This window comes from Charadrius vociferus, unplaced genomic scaffold (assembly GCF_000708025.1).
Source record: "Charadrius vociferus isolate BGI_N301 unplaced genomic scaffold, ASM70802v2 scaffold72, whole genome shotgun sequence".
Classification (NCBI taxonomy): domain Eukaryota; kingdom Metazoa; phylum Chordata; class Aves; order Charadriiformes; family Charadriidae; genus Charadrius; species Charadrius vociferus.
In genome coordinates, this window is record NW_009647830.1 from 525,509 (window position 1) to 545,159 (window position 19,651).

Here is a 19,651-nt window from a genome sequence, read left to right on the forward strand (position 1 = left end):
GCTGAGGGAAAGACAGGGACCATGATGTTTCACCCACTATAGCGGCCTGGACATTAATGGACAAACCAGCCGTGTGAGATAAGTGCTCCAGAACCTCTCTAGTTGATCTAAAAAGTGATATAATTTCCTTGAATATAAACTGCTATCTCATCCTTTTTGCAGTTAGGTGCAGGATTTACTTTGAACAAAAACAAAGACAAAGAAAAAAAATCTTCGAGGCAGCTCTGGAAAATCACAGTTCCAGAAAATACATTTTCATAACTAATAGTTCAATAAATGGGATTTTCAAGTGGATTAGTAGCACTATTTACCCATGGTGAAATAACCCTTGTTCCTCCCCTGTGCCAACACCCTACTGTGGTACCCTTAGTTCTTCCCAAATTAAATGCATCCTTTGTCACACTTAGCTTGAATTGGCACATGACTGTCTTTGCAAGCTTAGGGAACACCAGTGAAATCCCTGCTGCAGGCTGTCGCACCAGCGCACAAATGCGTGAGAACTCTGTGATGCATCTATTGCCCTTGTTTTCCAAAGCACACGCACAAAAAAATCTGCTTTGTTACATTTTGTCATAAAAAGGAGGGCTGGAGAACACAGTTATGTAATAAGTTCTCACCACTCACTTTCATAATGAGATCACAGGACAGCTGGGGTGTAAGGACCTTCTTTCTCCTATGAACTGCTTTCTGTTCTCAGCCCAAGTTACGGCATGCTCAGCCGGGCAGGGAATAAAAATCACTATGGAGAAATACTGTGCAGGCACACTCTGCTTCCCATTTGGGTGCACACTTCTCTTTCTGGTATGTTTTGGTGCTGGACTTTTGTGCAACCACGTGCACCATCTATGCTTAGCACAAGACGCAAATAAGACTTAAAAAGACTTTACCGAGAGTTATGATTTTGTGGGGGATCAAACCCGTCATCTCCAAGGTAAAAGCCATCCCTGTGTACATGATTTTATGAAGTTCTGAAAGGTGCTGAGCATTCCCAAAACCCACTAAAATCAAGATGCATTCTGTCGCCAACAGATGGGCTCTTGTCATTGATGTGTCTGGTCTGGAGATTTCTCCTATATTATGTAGTCTTTCCAAGGTCGCATATATCCATTAAGGCTGCAAGCACTTTAAGGCAGTTGACAGCAGTCAGTGACCTTGATTCGAGGTATGGAGAGATATTGCAGAAAAGTCTTTCTATATCGATGTGTGTTTCTAAACCTTTAAAGCGTCTATGCAAATCTACTGCACACAGTTTGATACCTTCTCATTCTAGTGATGCTGAAATGAATAAACAAAGAAATAAACAGATAAATAAGGCTCCTAAGTAGCCCTTAAAAAAAAGAAAACAAAAAACTAAAAGACATACTGTCGATGCCAGTAAGATGTGGTTAGCAATTCATCTATGCATTACTGAAAGTAGGACAGAGATTATGAAATTCTGTTATTCTGAAATACTGAGTACCAATTACAGAAAAAGTTTATGGTTGGAATTTTCTCACAGGACTGCTTTCCCCCAGCCCCCCTGTATTACTGTAGAATTAATGGGTAGAAGACATGTAACAGCTCCAGAGGAGGATTTTTTTAAAAAAATAATTCCTTAGAGCATAATAGATACTCTGCGACTATTTAATAACAACATTAACCAAAATATTATTAGAGATGTATTGTAAAAGATCTCCTTTGACAAGTAACTATAAAACATAATTCTATTTAGATTATTTTAATTAGAGCTGAGATAATATGAAAACATAAACACATCTACCCAATACACAATACTAATCAAAATAGCAAACAGTATGTGTGAGTGCATTTAATTGCAGTTCAACAGGATACTAAAGCACAAGTATAAATTAAAGCAGCAAAACACTTTATTGTCAGGAGTTTTTATGTTTTTAGAATATCACTTCTACATGCATATGCTTTCTTGGTTGTAGTTGGTTGCTTACCTGGACAGATTCTCCAGGTTGTGTTTCCTGATTCAATACAAACGTGTCATACAGAAGAATTGAACATTTTTCGTATCTGAACTTGTAACAGACCAAATTGGTGAAATACTGAGCATAAAGACAGTTCAGACGCTGAAAGGTAGATATGTACATATACACTAGTAAAATAAGCTTCTGAGCTCTGGAAGGTTGTCGTCCATACTATTGAATTGTTAACACAGTCCTGTGTGTAGTTTTGGTCCTGTACCATTCTCTGTCTCCAAAAGTATCCACTGTCAGGCCTGATTGGGAATTTGAATGGGCCAAGGACCATTCCTGGTAGGTAATTGGGCTTTGAAGACCCTGCTCTGAAGGCTAATGGAGTTTAATAGTAGGGGTGTGAACCAATCCATGCCAATTGCCCTGCCCTAGTACGTATAATGCTTGGGAACACTAATATACCCAGAATCTGGAAGATTAAAGCCATACCTACTGTGCTCTGGTGGGTATCTCACCAGATTCATAGCATTTTCCTTTGTTTCTGTGTAGTACTGGGCAGTTTTGAGCACCTTAGTTATTGAGTAATCCATTATCATCATCCGAAAATGCACCACATTTTTACACATGCATGCTGTCCATAGCATGCAACTTAAAAACAGCCATCACCTTGACCCTTCAAAATTTTTGATACACAAATGTAATGATATAAGCAATTTTCATAATCTGTAGGTCAAAATGGGAAGTTGCTAACAGCTGGAAGCTGCACTTTTTTTGAAGAAAATGGCCTTACATCCATTTTCCAACTGTTTCAGTGAAAATAACACTTTTCTTTAATCTTTGAAAGTTGCAAACTTTTTATAGCTGAGGAATAAGACATTCCTCTTATTTATCAAATTTATCTCTCGCAGTTGGGATCTCATTTCAAGCAATGTTTTCCCAGGGTAGGACTAATGGTGTGTCTTCAAAATCTGGCCACGTCAGTCAAAGAGGGAAACCACTACAAAGGTGTTACAGTTTTTAGCATTCAGGACTGCTATACCTCACAACCCACAGCTGCGGTATGGTTGCAATTAAAATGAAAGTAGAAGCGAAGGAAAATGGAAACTGGGAGAAGATCCATTCTTTCCCTTAATTATTCTTAGTCTCATGTGTCATCTGAGTTAAGACCAGAAGTGGAAGGTGGAAGGGGGCAGCAACCCCCTGACCTTTGGTTACATCCTCCTAAAGGAGAAGCTGGTATAACATGCACAGAGGAGAACAGAACCACAAGAACAGAAAGCACGATGGATATTTGGCGCCTAGAGTCACATCGCATGACTTCGTAACCACAGGCTATAGAAAAGAGCTATGTGTCTGTGCTATCCCTAAGTGTTTCACTAACGATGAAATGATCGAAGTGTGTTGATGGGCCATGAGATTACTATAAAGAAGTATGCACTTGCTGCTCATGCAGGAAGCAAGAGGTGTCTTTCTCTAAATTAAAAATCAGTCAAACAGAAATTTCTAGGACTTTGATGCTATAATGCTATTAAAAATGAATTCAGTTTTAAAATGCGTTATACTTTTAGTAATGAAAAGAATCTGCAGTTTAAAAAAGTGAAGCCATTTATCTCTTTTTTTCTTTTTTTTCTTTTTTTTCCCTTTTTTCTTTTTCAAATTCCCATGATCTTCTAAGCTCCTCGTTGTGGCTGCTTGGGATATATTTGTTGCCAGCCACCGTGTAATTTCTGCCTTCTGCTCTTAAAATAAATTAAGATGTTGAGAAGTAAAAACAAGAATGTCAAGATGGGTGCTGAAGCTGCCTAGATTTTATTTTTAATTGCAGTCATAATTTAAGATAAGGTTCTACGAAATGAAAAAAAGAGGAACTTATATTACCTTATTAAAAAGACAATGCATCTTCAGCTGTTTAACATGGTATTTTGAGGCTTGACAGGATAATTGATTCAGGAGTCTAGTAATAGTTCAGTGCAGTCTTTCACTTGTAGGTGACACGGATGAATCAAATCGAGATCCATTGTTGCCGTGGTGTAGGCTGGGCTGGCCACTAAACGAACGACAGATGCTTTCTTTTAATCTTTCTCTCCCTTCCCAGAAAGGAAGGAAGTAAAAAAACTGAAAAGAAAATCGGTTCTGTTCTACCTCAAACCAGGACATTTGTAATCTCCAGTTTTTGCAACTTCAAGGCTACTTGATCATCTTAGTTCAGATCCTATAAATCAAATAACTCTTGGCAGCAGCATTGACTGATGAGAACGTGTCAGGCCTGTTGATTTCTGCAAATCAAAACTGAGGTGCTGGGGACAGGAGTAAGTGAAGAAGCCTGTCCTCTCACAGGCTGTATGTTACCAAGAAAATTATGAATGTTATGGGATTTTATGTAAGTGTACGTTATCAAAAGAGACAAAGATAGAAACAGAGATGGTATGTTGGGATGTTGAGGCAGAGGACAGAGAATAAGGAACCATAAAAGTGATGTGAAAGTTATAGTTGAAAGGGAGGACAGATGTTAAAATTGGATGCATTGAAGGACAATGAGAGGGATGTAGTGACTGATAAAGTCAGTGTGAGATAGGACTGTTAGGGAGTTTGAGAGACCTTGATGACAAAATCACAGAGAAAGCACAGAAGCAAGTTTTGGAAGACCAAGTAGAACTGGAATCAGCTAGGATACTGTGAAGGGTGTTTTAGAGTAAAATAAGTTGTTTTGGAGGGAACATAGCAATTGATGGGAGAAAACTGAGACAAGGAAAGGGGTGAAAGGGAAAATGAGTGACTAGAAAGAGAATGGAATCTTAAGAAAGAAGGAAGCTGGAGAAAGGAAAATTTCTGAAGTGGGAGTGAGTTGATCAGAGAATGAGAAGAATGGAATCGTCTGGGCAGGTACCAAAATGAGGGATTTATGCAGCCACGTGGCTACACTCGTACTGTGTTATGTATACGAGATGAGCCTGGGGGAAGGGGCTATAGCCTCTTACTTTCTTTGATAGGTCTGTATTTTGTTTGCTAGCTAGAATTTGAGCATGTGTGTTCACTTCTCTATTCCAACATACATTTTCTGCATGGTATAATGCAACGGAGACCAGTTTTTACATTATGCAAGGCAGCTGGAATTTGGCAGGATTTGACAAACACAGAATTTCCTCAGGCTCATTGGTTCTCAGTGATTTAATGAACCACACATCTCTCTCTTGGGAGAGCTCTATACCCTAGTTCAGCATCTGTAAAATGGGGCTAATAGTTCTGCCATAGTGCACGGTACTGTTATGAGAATTAATTCTTTACAGACTGTGGTGGTGCTGTGTACACAAATCCCAAAGATAAAAGAAGGTGGAGTCACAAGCTTATATTGTGGAGTACTTCAATGCTGGAGAAATATTTTGATGTTAAATTGGGAAAGGAATTTTGCCCTACTCCCTCAGCTAAATGTGAAAAATATTTGAATGATCCCTTGCATACTCATAGTGTTACATGCAAGTCATAGTAGCATTACAGAATTTGCATACAACTTCCATTCATGGGAGCATTAAGTAAGTCCTTACTCTTAATAGAAAGGTAATTCAGTATGTGTATTTTGATGCCTTTCCTGTTTTGCAGTGTTCAAAGAGATATCTTTCATTGATGTTTGTATGTTCACTACTGACATAACATGAAAGTAGTCTTCTTATTAGACCTGATTTGAAAGTTATCTAAATATTTTTATTGCAATATCTTTAAAGATTTTCATTGCTATATTTTTAGTTTTGTGTTGATGATAAGGTTTCTTCATTAGCCTGATTTGGTATGCTGTTTTAGGATAGTCTAAGGTTTTCTAGGTCGATATTATGACAACTGAAATCATAGTCATGAAGAAACATTTTAAAGTAAACAAAATCAGTCATTAAAGAGATTACATACACATAACAAGTAAATTAAACACATGAATGCAATGGATGAAGAAAATATACTTAAGGACTGATCTGCATGTGGTTATGTAGTACGCATACGGGGCTGAAGTTAAGCCATAAGTAGGCTACAATTTCACAAGGGTTATCTAAGTGTGATCAGACCTTCTGAGTAGTATGAGGTAGACGTCATTTAATGACTGGCAAAGCTGGCTTTGGTACAAAGAATCAAGGAAGCGTCATCTCTTTGGGACAGAGTTTTGTATTTGTACAGTCTCCACAGCTATAGAACCTTGAACCCTGACTACATTTCCTGGATATTATGGTATTGCATATAGCAAATAGTCATCTTAGAATTATTCCGGATCTATCTTGAGAGATCTCAAGGAGTAGCTCTGAAAGATCTAATCCAGGAAAGCAAGGTACAAGACACCAGTAAGTCACTCATTAATTGCTGGCTACACATTCCGCCAGTAAGGCTGGAATTTGGCTCCAGAAGTAAAGTACGCAGAGTGTCTACACGTGAGCTAGAGGTGGGATTCCATCTGGGACTAAAACACCTATACTCTCATCTCTGTATGTAAGAATCTCTGCCTGATTTGGATATCTAATCTCCCATCATGACCAGTAGAGATGTAGGATTCAATTCAGTTGCCTAAAAATAGCCAATGTCATTTGAGGTCCCTTAAAGGTATCTTTGACATGGACATGGCGGCTTTCAGGTATGATATAGGGCATACACAGGGGAGACCTGCACTCTTCTGGATGGCAGCTGGAGGCCAGGTGGGATGCCCCAGGGAATCTTCAGTGCCAGTGGATACCTGTGTTAAGTTCTCTGGACTCTATTGGTTGTATTGACTAGGTCTCAATTGACTGTAATAGGAGCTTAGATACCCAGTGTAGATGTAAATAGCTATGCTATAAATTTAGTTACCTAAATCTGGAACTGAATTTAATGCTAACTGTAGAAAAAAATCCCATTTTTTTCTACAGTTTTTGTGTTAACTGCACTTTAGAGAGACACCTCAGCCTAGAGGCTCCTCTAGTTAGCTACAAAAGCTCAGACAGAGGGATGCAATAAACACAAACTGGTTTACTGCATGTCTCAGCATATATTAATGAACAATTAGCATACTTTAACAACATAACATTTTAAAGGACCCAGAAAAGATGCAAAAGGCTCCTCTAGTTAGCTACAAAAGCTCAGATGCTAGATTCCTGTGTAATTATGTAGAAAAATTATTGGCACATCTTGACAGATGGACCTTGTTAACTCCAAACGATATAGCAGAAGTGTTATGCTGTAGAGCACTAGAGGCTGCATGAGGTTCTGAACAGAATCCTTAGATTAGAAAGACACATTAAACTGCGATATGTTTGTTTGAATTAATAATAATAATGTCAAAGCCCAAAATAATATAGGAGGTATTTTGTATCACCCAGGTCACCAGATGGTTGCATGTTAGCATGAACAAACAGAAAACATGTTTCTAGCTTCCATAATCATCTTTGAAATTCATTCTAGACTATTTTATATCATTAACTCATGTCTCCAGAGAAAATCAAAGCTATTTATTGATGGACACATTTTCAAAGCATTTGCAAACTAAACCGGTCTTTAAAAATGCTTCAGAACAGTTTTGGGTTTGGGGTTGGTTTTTTTTGGTTTCTTTCCCCCCTCTGTTTCCCCAAGACCTTGCAGGTGTTTTTGTGAAACTTTTAAAAGATGTTACAGTAGGTTGTAATACTACACTAAGGTGTAGTGAAACAGCTGATCATCCATAAGTTAGTAAAAGGCCGTATGATGAATCGGATGCTGCTATTCTGACTCCAAGAAAGGGGCACAGAGTTGAAGCAGTGGCTGGAGACCTGACTGGACATAGCCAGAGGAGTTTTTGAAGCTGCTTAGAAAGACTGAGCCAGATCATCCCAGCTGCCTTTTTAGGTAGGAACTGTCTCATTTTTTGAATAATCAGAGTTCCTGCACACCATGTTACTTGAAGTGTCATCTTTTCAACTCAGAAGCTGAATTCCTGCAAAACCACAAAGACACCATTGCTTGGGAAAGGGCCAGGAACATGTTCCTAAATGACCGGAGATCTTTTTCAGTTTTAGAAATAGTTAGGTCATTGATGAATTTGTTGTCTAGCAAAAGTGTGTGTTTTAGGCTTAATTAGTACACATGAATATTTTTGGTCTGATCAGAGAATTATTTTGGCTCAGGTCCCAAACAATGACTTTTAACCAGACTGTTTGATGTTGGAGTCTGTCCCTGTTCATTGAACTCTCCCATGAAATTACTAGCCCTAGGAGTCAGCCTTTCAAAGCAGAAGCTGTTTTTAATTATTAAAGAAAGTAAATCCCCTCAATAGACTGTACGTGAGTTCCAGATGAATGCCCAAATTTACCCTTTGCTATTTTTCTCAGTTTTAACAGGACACAGTTAATTCACATGGTGCCCAACACAACTTTAACAATCAATCAACATTATGCAAACCTAAGTCTGTTTAAGTTTTTGTCTAAAATGTTGATAGAAAGAGTGAATTTTTAGTGAAAACAGTCTAGTTCTGTATTTCTAACACGAATATTGCAGGGCTCATAACCTAAACATGAAACAGACCGCAAACAAAATTGAAAATTACTCCACTGGGACAGATTGCATTTTAACAGGTAGTTCTAAGTGAGGGATGGTGAATAGCTTCATGGTCTGAGGAAGATCTTACTGCTCCCAGGGCAATAATTTGGTCTTGACACTAATAAGTAGCAAATTCTTGACCTTTACAAATATTCTGACCTCTTAAGCCTGACATGCTAAAACAAGAAGAATTAAAGCACCTTTTATTCTATTTTTCTATTTACTTTTTCCAGCCCTGGTTATCTAAGGCAGCAGTTCCTGAGATGTTTTTCACTGTTGTAAAATAAATATACAGACAGCTATACACCTGGGTGCAGGGCCTCCTCTATTTTGGAGAAGGCATTTAATGTTCCAGGTCGTTGTTCTTGAAGCAGCAAGGAGAATCATGGTGTTAGGTTATTTTGAGTATGGAGCCAGATGAGTGCTGCAACAGACTATTTAGCATGACATTGCAAATCATCAGTGGTCTGTGGCTTATAGTCCATGACATCAAGCACTAAGTTTATGTCGGTATTAATAAGTAGTGCAGTGTAATGGGAACAGATCCGTGTAGTGAAAAAGTTGTTGCTGACCTGATGATCACATTTTATAGGTTTCACTGGTTTTAATTTGGGCTAGCTTTAGTGTGGTCCTGTGGTCAAAAGGCCATAAGGAATTGGAGCACATTTTGTACAGTCCTGTAAGGTACCTAGTGGTGTACATCCACCCAAAAGGAATGAGTTTCTTGTGCTCTGAAGCTGCTCCGCAATCCAAAGCGCAGCCATTACGTGGGGTCAGTGCAGAGTTTCACTTCAAAAGAAAATGTTTGATACAAGCTAGTATCAAGTTTTTCACTATTCCGTGAAAACTCATGAAGAAAGTTTGATTTTCATGTAGGCTTTTTAAGCTGACACTTTTCCCCTCAGCTTTCAGACATTCCAGTCTTTGAATATTTAAGGCAGCCCTTCATAAATTGAATAAACAGCAGAGGGTTGCTTTTGAGTTATGAGTGCTTGCTATTATTTTGTAAATTTAATTATATAGGCATCAGCAGTCTAATTGTTTTGCAAGATGCACCCAGCAATGCAGCTGGTGAAGAGCTCCCTTTCTTATCAAAAGATGATTGCAATTATTATATGCAAGGCTGTAAAACCCTATTTTATTTTGAATTAAATTGATTAGAATGAAGACATGCATTTTTTCTAATAAAGATTAATCCAAATTTTGGAAGGAAATTATCTCTACATTACCACAGCTTGTCACATGAAATGATTTTACTAGTATAACTTTTGAGCCAAATGAAAACAGTAGAAAGAGAGAAACCCTAGGTAAATTTGTTAAATGTCAAGTAATGAAAACCATACAGTAGGTCTGTATTTTTCACTCCAAACTTCTATTTTTCTTGTAGCCCAAGCAGCGCACATCAATAGTATCTTCTCTGGAATTTCACCGAATGAATCACAGTCACAATTATTTTGAAATCAACTCATCCATTGGCTGTACAAGTTTTATTTCTACTCCTGCAATCAGTCCAGCTAATTATTCCTTTGGATCTCTGGAATACAGTGTCGAAGAGAGAGATCTTCCAGGTATAGAAAAAAGCTTACTTTGCCTATCAACAAAGCTTTATAAAACTATAGGTCTGTGGGTTTAAGCTGGAATTGCTGTTGTCTTTGGTTGTGAAATATGTTTATCATAAATACAAAATATTATACCTGATTTTCTTTTTCTGCTGCTCAACAAAGGGTTCTCATATATCATGACCAATGTTATTAAAATATACTTTTTCCTGAATGCTATACTTTGAATAAAGCAAACTTTGTTTTACAGAAATACCTAGAATTTAGATATTGTAGTTTTTGAAATTAAGGTGATTCAAGTACACATCTACTTTCATCATTGGGTGGTCAGCATACTCTAATATGAATTTTAAGTCGGAAAAATCTAATTAGAAATCATATGTAACTATCAGAAATGGTGAGAAATGGAAAATTTCTAAGAAACCTGACATTGTTTCTGCAGTAGTAATGGGATTCATTAAAGCAAAACTTCAATATATTTGCTCTGATGATAAGAATTGAATAGAGTGATAGTGTGATTGTAACTGTGAAGGTTTTATCCGTGTATAGAGGTTTACATAATGAAAATGCTTTAAAAAGGATTAAAATATTTTCTTCTTCATGGATCAAAACTTCAGGAGTAAGAAAGTGTCAGTAAACCATGGATTTAGCTACTTCTGTCCCTTCAAATTTCATATGCGAGTTCCTTTATTTAAGCTAAACTTGTAGCGGAGGAATATAGCATTTGGGAAAGCTGACGTATTGAAACAAATTGTGATAGCTAGTCTGTTATCTGCAGATGGAGTTATTTCTTTTAAAGGGATACTGTATTTAAGATCTAAATAGAAGTAGATTACTATAAAATAAAAAATAATGCAAATGTTGAAATTCAGTACAAACTTATCAATAGGCTTCTGTAGCATTGGTTTTCAGATGAGATGAAACCTGTACTTTTCTGGTTCATAGGGTTTGAAAGTGCTGAAAACTGTTGCTTTTAAATGATAAAAAAATTAATTGATTTCATAGTTAGATCAAAGAAAAACTATATTGTTAAAGACCTGTTGTGAAATAAGTAGAGTGAGAAATTCTATCTGTTATGATGAAGAAAGAGTTAAAATGATCAGAAATTACTCATATTGCTTTTCTTGGATTGACTGTGTCATTATCTTTGAAACTAACAGAATGTGCTTATATTCGTGGACATAGCAAATCTTTTCAAGCCTAACTGGACATAATGAGTCTGAATGGTATCTTTGATTCCTAGGTCTGGGGTCGTTTGATTAGGTTTTAGGGTGATTTTTTGTTGTTATTGCTTTGATTCTTTAGGTTTTAGGGTGATTTTTTGTTGTTATTGCTTTTTCTACTGTAATTTCACAATTTTAATTTGGGTAATTGAATGATACTGAATATGTCTTGATGTTTAAAATCAAAAATAAGAAAACCAGGTTTTCAAGAGTAGTTTACCGTAAGTAAATCCTTAATTTACCATCAAGAAATGAAATAGTTATAGTAAAGTGCAATTCCCTCACCCCTTCTCAGATGGAATCGTTTAGGTTGGAAAAGACCTTTAGGCTCATCAAGTCCAACTGTTAGCCTAGCACTGCCAAATTACCACTAAACCATGTCCCTCAGCACCACATCTACGTGTCTCTTAAATCCCTTCAGGGATGGTGACTCAATCACTTCCCTGGGCAGCCTGTTCCAGTGCTTGACAACCCACTTGGTGATGAAATTTTTGCTAATGTCCAATCTAAACCTCCCCTGGCGCAACTTGACGCCATTTCCTCTTGTCCTATTGTTACTTGGGAGAAGAGACTGACACTCACCTCGCTACAACTACCTGAAAGGAGGTTGTAGAGAGCGATAAGGTCTCCCCTCAGCCTCCTTTTCTCCAGACTAAACAACTCCAGTTCCCTCAGCTGTTCCTCCTAAGACTTGTTCTCTAGACCCTTCACCAGCTTTGTTGCTCTTCTTTGGACGTGCTCCAGAATCTCAATGTCTTTCTTGTAGTGAGAAGCCCAAAACCGAACACAGTATTCAAGGTGGGGCCTCACCAGTGCCAAATGCAGGGGGACAATCACTTCCCTAGTTCTGTTGGCCACACTATTTCTGATACAAGCCAGGATGCTATCGGCCTTCTTGGCCACCTGGGCACACTGCTGGCTCATATTCAGCCACATGTCAACCAACACCCCCAGGTCCTTTTCCGCCGGGCAGCTTTCCAGCCACTCTTCTCCAAGCCTGTAGTGCTGCATGGGGTTGTTGTGACCCACGTGCAGGACCTGACACTTGGTCTTGTTGAACCTCATACCATTGGCCTCAGCCCATCAATCCAGCCTGTCCAGATCCCTCTGTAGAGCCTTCCTACCCTCAAGCAAGTCAACACTCCCACCCAACTTGGTGATGTTTGCAAACTTACTGGTGGTGCACTCGATCTACTTGTCCAGATCATTGATAAGGATATTCAAGAGAACTGGCTCCAATACCCAGCCCTGGAGAACACCACTCTTGACCAGCCGCCAACTAGATTCAACTTCCTTCACCACAACTCTTTGGTCCCAGCCACACAGTTTTTTACCCAGCGAACTGTACACCCATCCAAGCCATGAGCAGCCAGTTTCTCCAGGAGTATGCTGTGGGAAATGGTGTCAGAGGCTTTACTAAAGTCTAGGTAGACAATATCCACATCCTTTCCCTCGTCCACTAAGTGGGTCACCTTGTCATCGAAGGACATCAGCTCAGTCAAGCAGGACCTGCTTTTCATGAACCTGTGTTGACTGGGCTTAATCACCTGGTTGTCCTGTATGTGCCATGTGAAGGCACTCAAGATGATCTGCTCCATAACCTTCCCTGGCACCAAGGTCACACTGACAGGTCTGTAGTTTCCTGGATCCTCCTTCCAGCCCTTCTTGTGGATGGGCATCACATTTGGTAACCTCCAGTCAACTGGAACCTCCCTGGACTGCTGATAAATGTTGGAAAGTGGCTTGGTGAGCACTTCTGCCAGCTCCCTCGGTACCCTTGGGTGGGTCCGATCTGGTCCCATAGACTTGTGTGCATCGAAGTGGTGTGGTACCTCGCTAACAATTTCCTCTTGGATTATGGGGGCTTCATTCTGCTCCCTGCCTTACAGCTCAGGGGGCTGGGAACCCTGAGAACAACCAGTCTTACTATTAAAGAGGGAGGCAAGTTAAATACCTCAGCCTTTTCCTCATCCTTGGTCACTATGTTTCCCCCTGCATCCAATAAAGGATGGAGATTATCCTTAGCCCTCCTTTTGTTGCTAATGTATTCATAGAACTATTTTTTTATTGTCTTCTCTGGCAGTAGCCAGATCAAGTTCTAGTTGGGCTTTGGCCCTTCTAATTTTCTCCCTCCATAACCTCATGACATCTTTGTAATCCTCCCTAGTTGCCTGCCGCTTCTTCCAAAGGTCATAAACTCTTTTTTTTCCCGAGTTCCAGCCAAATCTCTCTGTTCAGCCAGGCTGGTCTTCTTCCTCACCAGCTTATTTTTTGGCACATGGGGACGGCCTGCTCCCATGCCTGAAAGATCTCTGTCTTGAAGAATGTCTAGCCTTGCTGGACTGCTTTGTCCTTCAGGACTGCCTCCCAAGGGACTCTCAATCATGCTCCTAAACAGGCCAAAATCTGCCCTCCAGAAGACCAAGGTAGCAGTTCTGCTGACCCCTCTCCTGACTTCTCCAAGAATCAAAAAATCATTTTGTGATTGCTATGCCCAAGATGGCCTCCTGTCACATCACCTACAAGTCCTTCTCTGTTCACAAAAAACAGGTTCAATGGGGCACCTTCCCTAGTTGGCTCACTCACTGGCTGTGTCAGGAAGTTCTCTTCCACACACAGTCTCCTAGTCTTTCTGCTGCATGCACTTGTAATTATACAAGAGACAAGGAGCACTAATGTGTAAAGAGAATACCAAAATCCAGAAAGAACAGATCAAAATTGTCTCTCTTGAAAAAGTCTCTGAGGCTTGTCTCTTACCTAGATTGTTAAAAGCTGAACCTTGAATAATAATTGTCAGCAAGGAGTAGCAGAAACAGTGTTCTGCTACAGCTTTTTTTCTGCTTTAGGTAGATATTATTTCACTGAAAGGTTCCTTGTTCCTTCCAGATCTACAGTGACAACAATTGCAATTCATCATATGTCTCGATTATAATCCTCTGAATTGCCAACTTGTTCTGAAAATTCGTGGAAGATCTGCACCTTAAAAGAATGTTTAGCTCAATAATAATTGAGGATTTGTGCGCATTTGAGTGTTTCCTTCTATATTATATTCTTGGGAATTTATGCCTCATGTTTTTAAGCATCACATCAGCAAAAAGCAACGTGTTTTTTTTAAGGCTTATCAAGGTCAAAGGTCTTCTGGCTGACTAGAAAGAAACAATATACAGATGGAACCCGTTTTCATAGTAACTGCAGCTAGTAGTTTTCTGTTGCCTTCTTTGAAACAATCAAAATGCTTTTTACAGGATTTCTAAACTAGGAACTGCCATCTAAATAAGGCATTAGTATTCCCCTACTCAATTTCAGTGCTTTTTATGTTTTCTTGAGCAAACTTGCAATGATTCATTATCATTCAGATAAGAGATGAATACAACAAAATAATTATTCTAATTCTAAAATCTTCATCATTTTGCCTCTACCTTAATAGTCTACTACCAAAGAAGAATCAATCGCTTGTAACTTTTGGTGGATTAGAGAAAACTCCTTTTTATATTTGGGGATAGCAGTTTTACTGTTGGTGTTGGCTATTTTCCTACATCCCCTGATTTGAAACAGGGATCCTGATTTTCAAGAAGTGTATTTCTATCAAGTAGAAAACCCCTGAACTCTACCACAGCACTGTATTATCTGACTGACAGCATGTGACAACGTTTTCTGATGAATTAGCCGGAGAACAGTCCACATATAATGGTAAGTATGTGCTTTAGCTTTGGATCAGATGGCCTTGTATATTAATAAAATTGCCTATGTGGCCTGCATGGATGGTAGAAGATACCTTAATATCAGACTGTCTGCAACTAAAATGTCAGGATAAAGATTCTGTTATTTGTTTTGAACTTTAACTGGTGGAAGAACATGCAACAAGTTGATGAAAACTCTTCTCTCACTCCCGTATACGTAGGGCAGGCTGTGAATGCAGCTTTGGTGTGGCCTATTTTCACAGCTTTATTTCCAGCAAGAACATTGACTTCATAGAAGTGTTCTCAAATTCAGAATGAATGATCATGCTTTTATAGCGTTGCATTCCACCTCAAGTTGGAAGTCAGTAGATCCAAATAATGTCAGCTAGTACCATTAAAGTTTCTATACTAAAAGCAAATCTACTCCATTGCACAAGGAAGTCGTGATTGTTTGTGACTCTGTCACGGCAAGATGCTAGTTGTTTTCTTGATTGTCTGAATACATGTTCAGTAGGTGTTTTGTATATGACAACACAAATGAAAAATTAAAGACCCGATAATCAGGCGAGGATTTCGTTTGTGAGATGTTCCTCATATGACTTTGACTGTGAACAAAGACAGATGAGCAAGATCATTCACTCCAGAAGAGGGCAGCCTGGGCTTTCAGGGAGGCACCTCTCTAATATAGCTCTATGCCTTGTTGTGTACATCCCCGAAGTTCTTTTGAAACTGTAAATCTTAAAGATAGAAGGCAGCGAAATCGCGGCCATCTTGGTAACAGCACCTTGGCACAATCAACACTTGCAGCTGAAATTGTCACTCTGGATTATTTTATTTTTCATTTCTGCTTGATCAGTCGGAATAATGGATCTTTCTCTAACCCATATTAACTTCATTATGTCTTCTTGTACTGAGTATAATTGGGCTGTGAAATTAAAAAGACAGTTCTGCAGATATTCTTGTTCTGTTTCAGATCAGAAAATAGATCTGTACTCAGATGCATGTATGCGGCAAAAATGTCAGGTGTTGTCTGTAGGTAATCTCATTGCAATCTTTATTTTCAGTCCATGAAAATCTTTACATTTGCAATAAATTCTGTATACCATTCATTGTAAAGGAGCATACAGTTTTTCTCTCATCTCATTGTGGTACCTAAAAATATTCACTGGGTTTATCTCTTAGTTACAAAATCTGTCTCTACTGTAGGACCTTAACGTAACTCTAACTCTTTTTACATGTCTTGTTTTCTGACTTTGAGTAACATTATTTCATTCGTCTAAGAAGGCTACATTGTTCCTTAGAACAATCCAGAATATGAAATTCAAGAATTCAGTCTTTAGAATGTGGACTGTAATTTTTTCTCCTTTACAACAAAGAAGTAATATTCGAGTCACACGTTAGGTTTCTTCTAGAAGTGCCTTCAGATCTTTCTTTAAAGTAAATGGCTGATAAAGTTGTTTTGTCTCACAAGCCTGATTTTTCTGAAGCCAAAGCAGCCTTAGGCTTAAAGATACTCTTGCAGGTTTATCTTTCTCTTTTGAGAGAATCAAGATATTCTGCATATTACTGTAGCTGTTAGAAATTATTAGAAACTTGGTTCAGAGGTCTGGTCTATAATTCCGGGCTATGTTGCGTTCCTGGATACAGTCAAAACTTATTCTGCTGCAGGAATGTTCCCTTATGTGACAATAGAAAAACTGCTATTTGATGTAGGTCACATATTTGTCAACACTACTTTATTATTCAAATATCTCACTTATGAAGATCTAATATGAAAAGATCAAACTGTGATGTCTATGTAGACTCTTCAAGCCTTGTTTCTTCAATTATAAAGTTTTGGAATTACTAGAAGTGAAATGCAAAATGAAAGAACTGCAAAGAAAAAAGAAAATACCTTTTATTGCTAGAGTGTATTTTTAGGTGTGTGATATGTAAGTTCAGAGCACAGTGTCTTTGTTAACAATACGTTACTAATTACCAAAAGAACACATAGTTTTCCAGTGACAGAGGATGGGGGAAATATTGGCATGTAGTGAAATAAGGATAATCAACAAATGCTAGTAAATAAAGCATTCCCATCTATTGTATATGGACACCTGCACTTCCTGTGAGGGAACATCTCAAAAAAGTATTATTATGAGGCTGCACCAACCTATAATTGATTGAGAATGCTCTTCCAGATGAGATGTCTGAGAAGGTCAAATTGAAGCCCTCTTTTCTCTGTTTTTTAATTTTCTTCATTATCATCTTGATTACAGTACAACAAAACCTGCCAAGGTATTCTTCAAACCAGGTTAATTTGAACCTTTTCATCTATGAAGATTGTCTAGCCAAGTTCGACTGAGTGCAATTAGTAAGATGTAGTAGAGCTATTCCAGGAACTGCTTCTGGGGATCATACTTGGTACTGTCTCAAACAATTTGGTTTTTGTTCTAATTAAGTTGTCCAGCAGATGTAGCATATTAAGGTCTCCTTATGTTGCCCTTCTTTTTGCTGCTTCTAATTCCAGCCTTTGCACAGTTATCCAAGGCAAAGATACAGTCTGTCGCACAGGAAGAGACTGTAGTGTGGGGTTAATTAATATTATAAACTTATATTTCTCAACTATTATTGTCTTTACACCTTCCAGTTTCAAAACAAAATACTTCAGGAAGCTCACTGTAATTATATCTCACTGTTTACAATATCTCAACATGCGCTGTATAATGTCCAAAAATCTGATAGCAGAAAGATCATGTGAGGCAATGTCTGGCAAGCTGTGTATGAAACTGACTCCTATAGTTCCGTTCAAAACCAATTTTTTTTTGTGTGCATGAAACTGATCTTTTCTACTAGTGCTTGCATGAAATGTTATATACAATAAGCACCTAAATCCCATGCCACCTGAACTTAAAAATAATCTTGTTGGTGATATTTTTCCAACTTAAACTTCATGACAGTGTTATCTAGGTCTTCAGTAATGCCTATACAGTGTTATCTTTCAGTCTTTTCTCAGGTTTAAATGAATTATCTGGGCTAAACTCACTTAGCATGAACCTGCTCTCCAAACATACTGTCTCACATGTCACTAACTATGTCCATATTCTGATTGCTACGTCACTAGTAAACTAATATGAAAATAAAACAATTTGAAGCAGGCATATTGAAGGAATAAGACTGCAGATGGGTCTCTAAGCCCTGTTGTCAGATATAGCATTGGATGTGTTAATAAAACAAGAAATTACATGAACAGCTAATCTCTTTTCAAATTAAATTCTGAACCATCTGACCACGTGTGGATAGGCATGTGTTGAGCAATGCACGTGCCTATCTCATTCAAATGGCTATTCCTCAGAGAATTTGCTCTTTCCCCCCCCTCTGCTTTATTTGCTTACCATCAATAAAGCCAATTAACAATTGTTGACAATACAGGGAGAAAAAAAAATCCCATGTAACATGTAAAATACATTTACTAATTTTGAGAGCCTAAATTCTAAGGCCTCAATCTGGCAAGCAGGATGGTAGGAAATAGAGCAATGTTGTGATGGAGACGAGAATTTCTTACAGACTGTCCTAAAACTGGGGAAGATTTCCCTCAGGATTCTTAGGAACACTGCGTGTTACTCTACAATCAGCTTCAGGTATTAGCTATTTCTTCGAGACATTTTTGCCCCTAAAGTAAACATGAAGTAATGTGTGCATGTTTGTGTACATATTTATTTGCACTGTTAAAATCTATTACATTCCATTTAGTTGCACACATCCTCTTCGTTGTGAGATGAAAGAACAGACATGTAAAAGTGGTTCATCACATCATAAAATGTTTTCCTGAAGCAACATCAGCTTTAAAACAGTATAAATATCCGATAAATATTTTTTAAAAAGCTGCTTTGGAAAAACAGGTTATGAATGCAATTGTTAGAAGAAATATACTTTACATTTTTAATTATATGTATATGGTGTTCATTTTTCCAGTTATAGTAATTATCCTGACACATAAGGTTGAAGGAAAAAATATTTTCTGTAATGTTGCATTTACAATTCTTAGCCATTTCTAGAAGCTCAGCAACTATAGGCAATACTCATATTTATCTGATTGTCATCTTAGTCAACTCTTTGCTTTGCTGTTTTGTTTTTGGGGTTTTTTTTGTTTTTGTTTTTTTTTTTACGAAGCTGGAAGCAAAATAATCCCTTAACTTGTAGTGGGACCATTTGCAGAGACAGATCGTTTTAGTCTTTAGGCTGTCAGCATGCCTTGTATTGTTCCCTTATCTTTCATTTGGACATTTTGTAAATAAGATTGACCAAGCTCTGGAGGGATGATGCTCATGAAAACTTCATCAGTCAGAAGAATTGCCATTGCAAGATGAGGGCTATGAGAAAAGAGCACTAGGATGTTTTAGTCTTCAGTTCCCCACAGTATTGTTTGTGATACAGTTTTCTTTCGCTTTGTGAATGCATTTAAACTGATTATAGCATTATTTAGAATATTCTGTCTTACATTTCAATCTATTTTTCTTTTCTTGTTATCACATCCTCGTATTCATATTTAATCGCTATTCTGCTTCTTCTCCTTGCCCGAATGTTTATATCTTCTGGAAAGCTTTCTGCTCATCAGCTGTATTTCTGAGTCCTATGTGAGATGATTGGAACTGAAGGAAATGGCAAAAACGTGCCTGTTTTTTAAAAGAACTTTTAGTCCTCCAAGCATGCTTAGTGACCTCCTGTTTAAAAAAAACCCACACAATTCTCTGTATTACATACCACCT

General features: G+C 38.1%; 1 protein-coding gene across 1 annotated transcript in view; it reads left to right on the forward strand.

Moving 5' to 3' along the window:
• Positions 1 to 19,651, forward strand: part of ANKS1B (ankyrin repeat and sterile alpha motif domain containing 1B) — a 456,808-nt gene that overhangs the window by 169,219 nt on the left and 267,938 nt on the right. The window contains exons 12-13 of the mRNA XM_009882636.1: positions 9,829 to 9,987; positions 19,117 to 19,139. Coding sequence (XP_009880938.1) covers positions 9,829 to 9,987; positions 19,117 to 19,139 — 182 coding nt within the window. The remainder of the gene's footprint in view (positions 1 to 9,828; positions 9,988 to 19,116; positions 19,140 to 19,651) is intronic.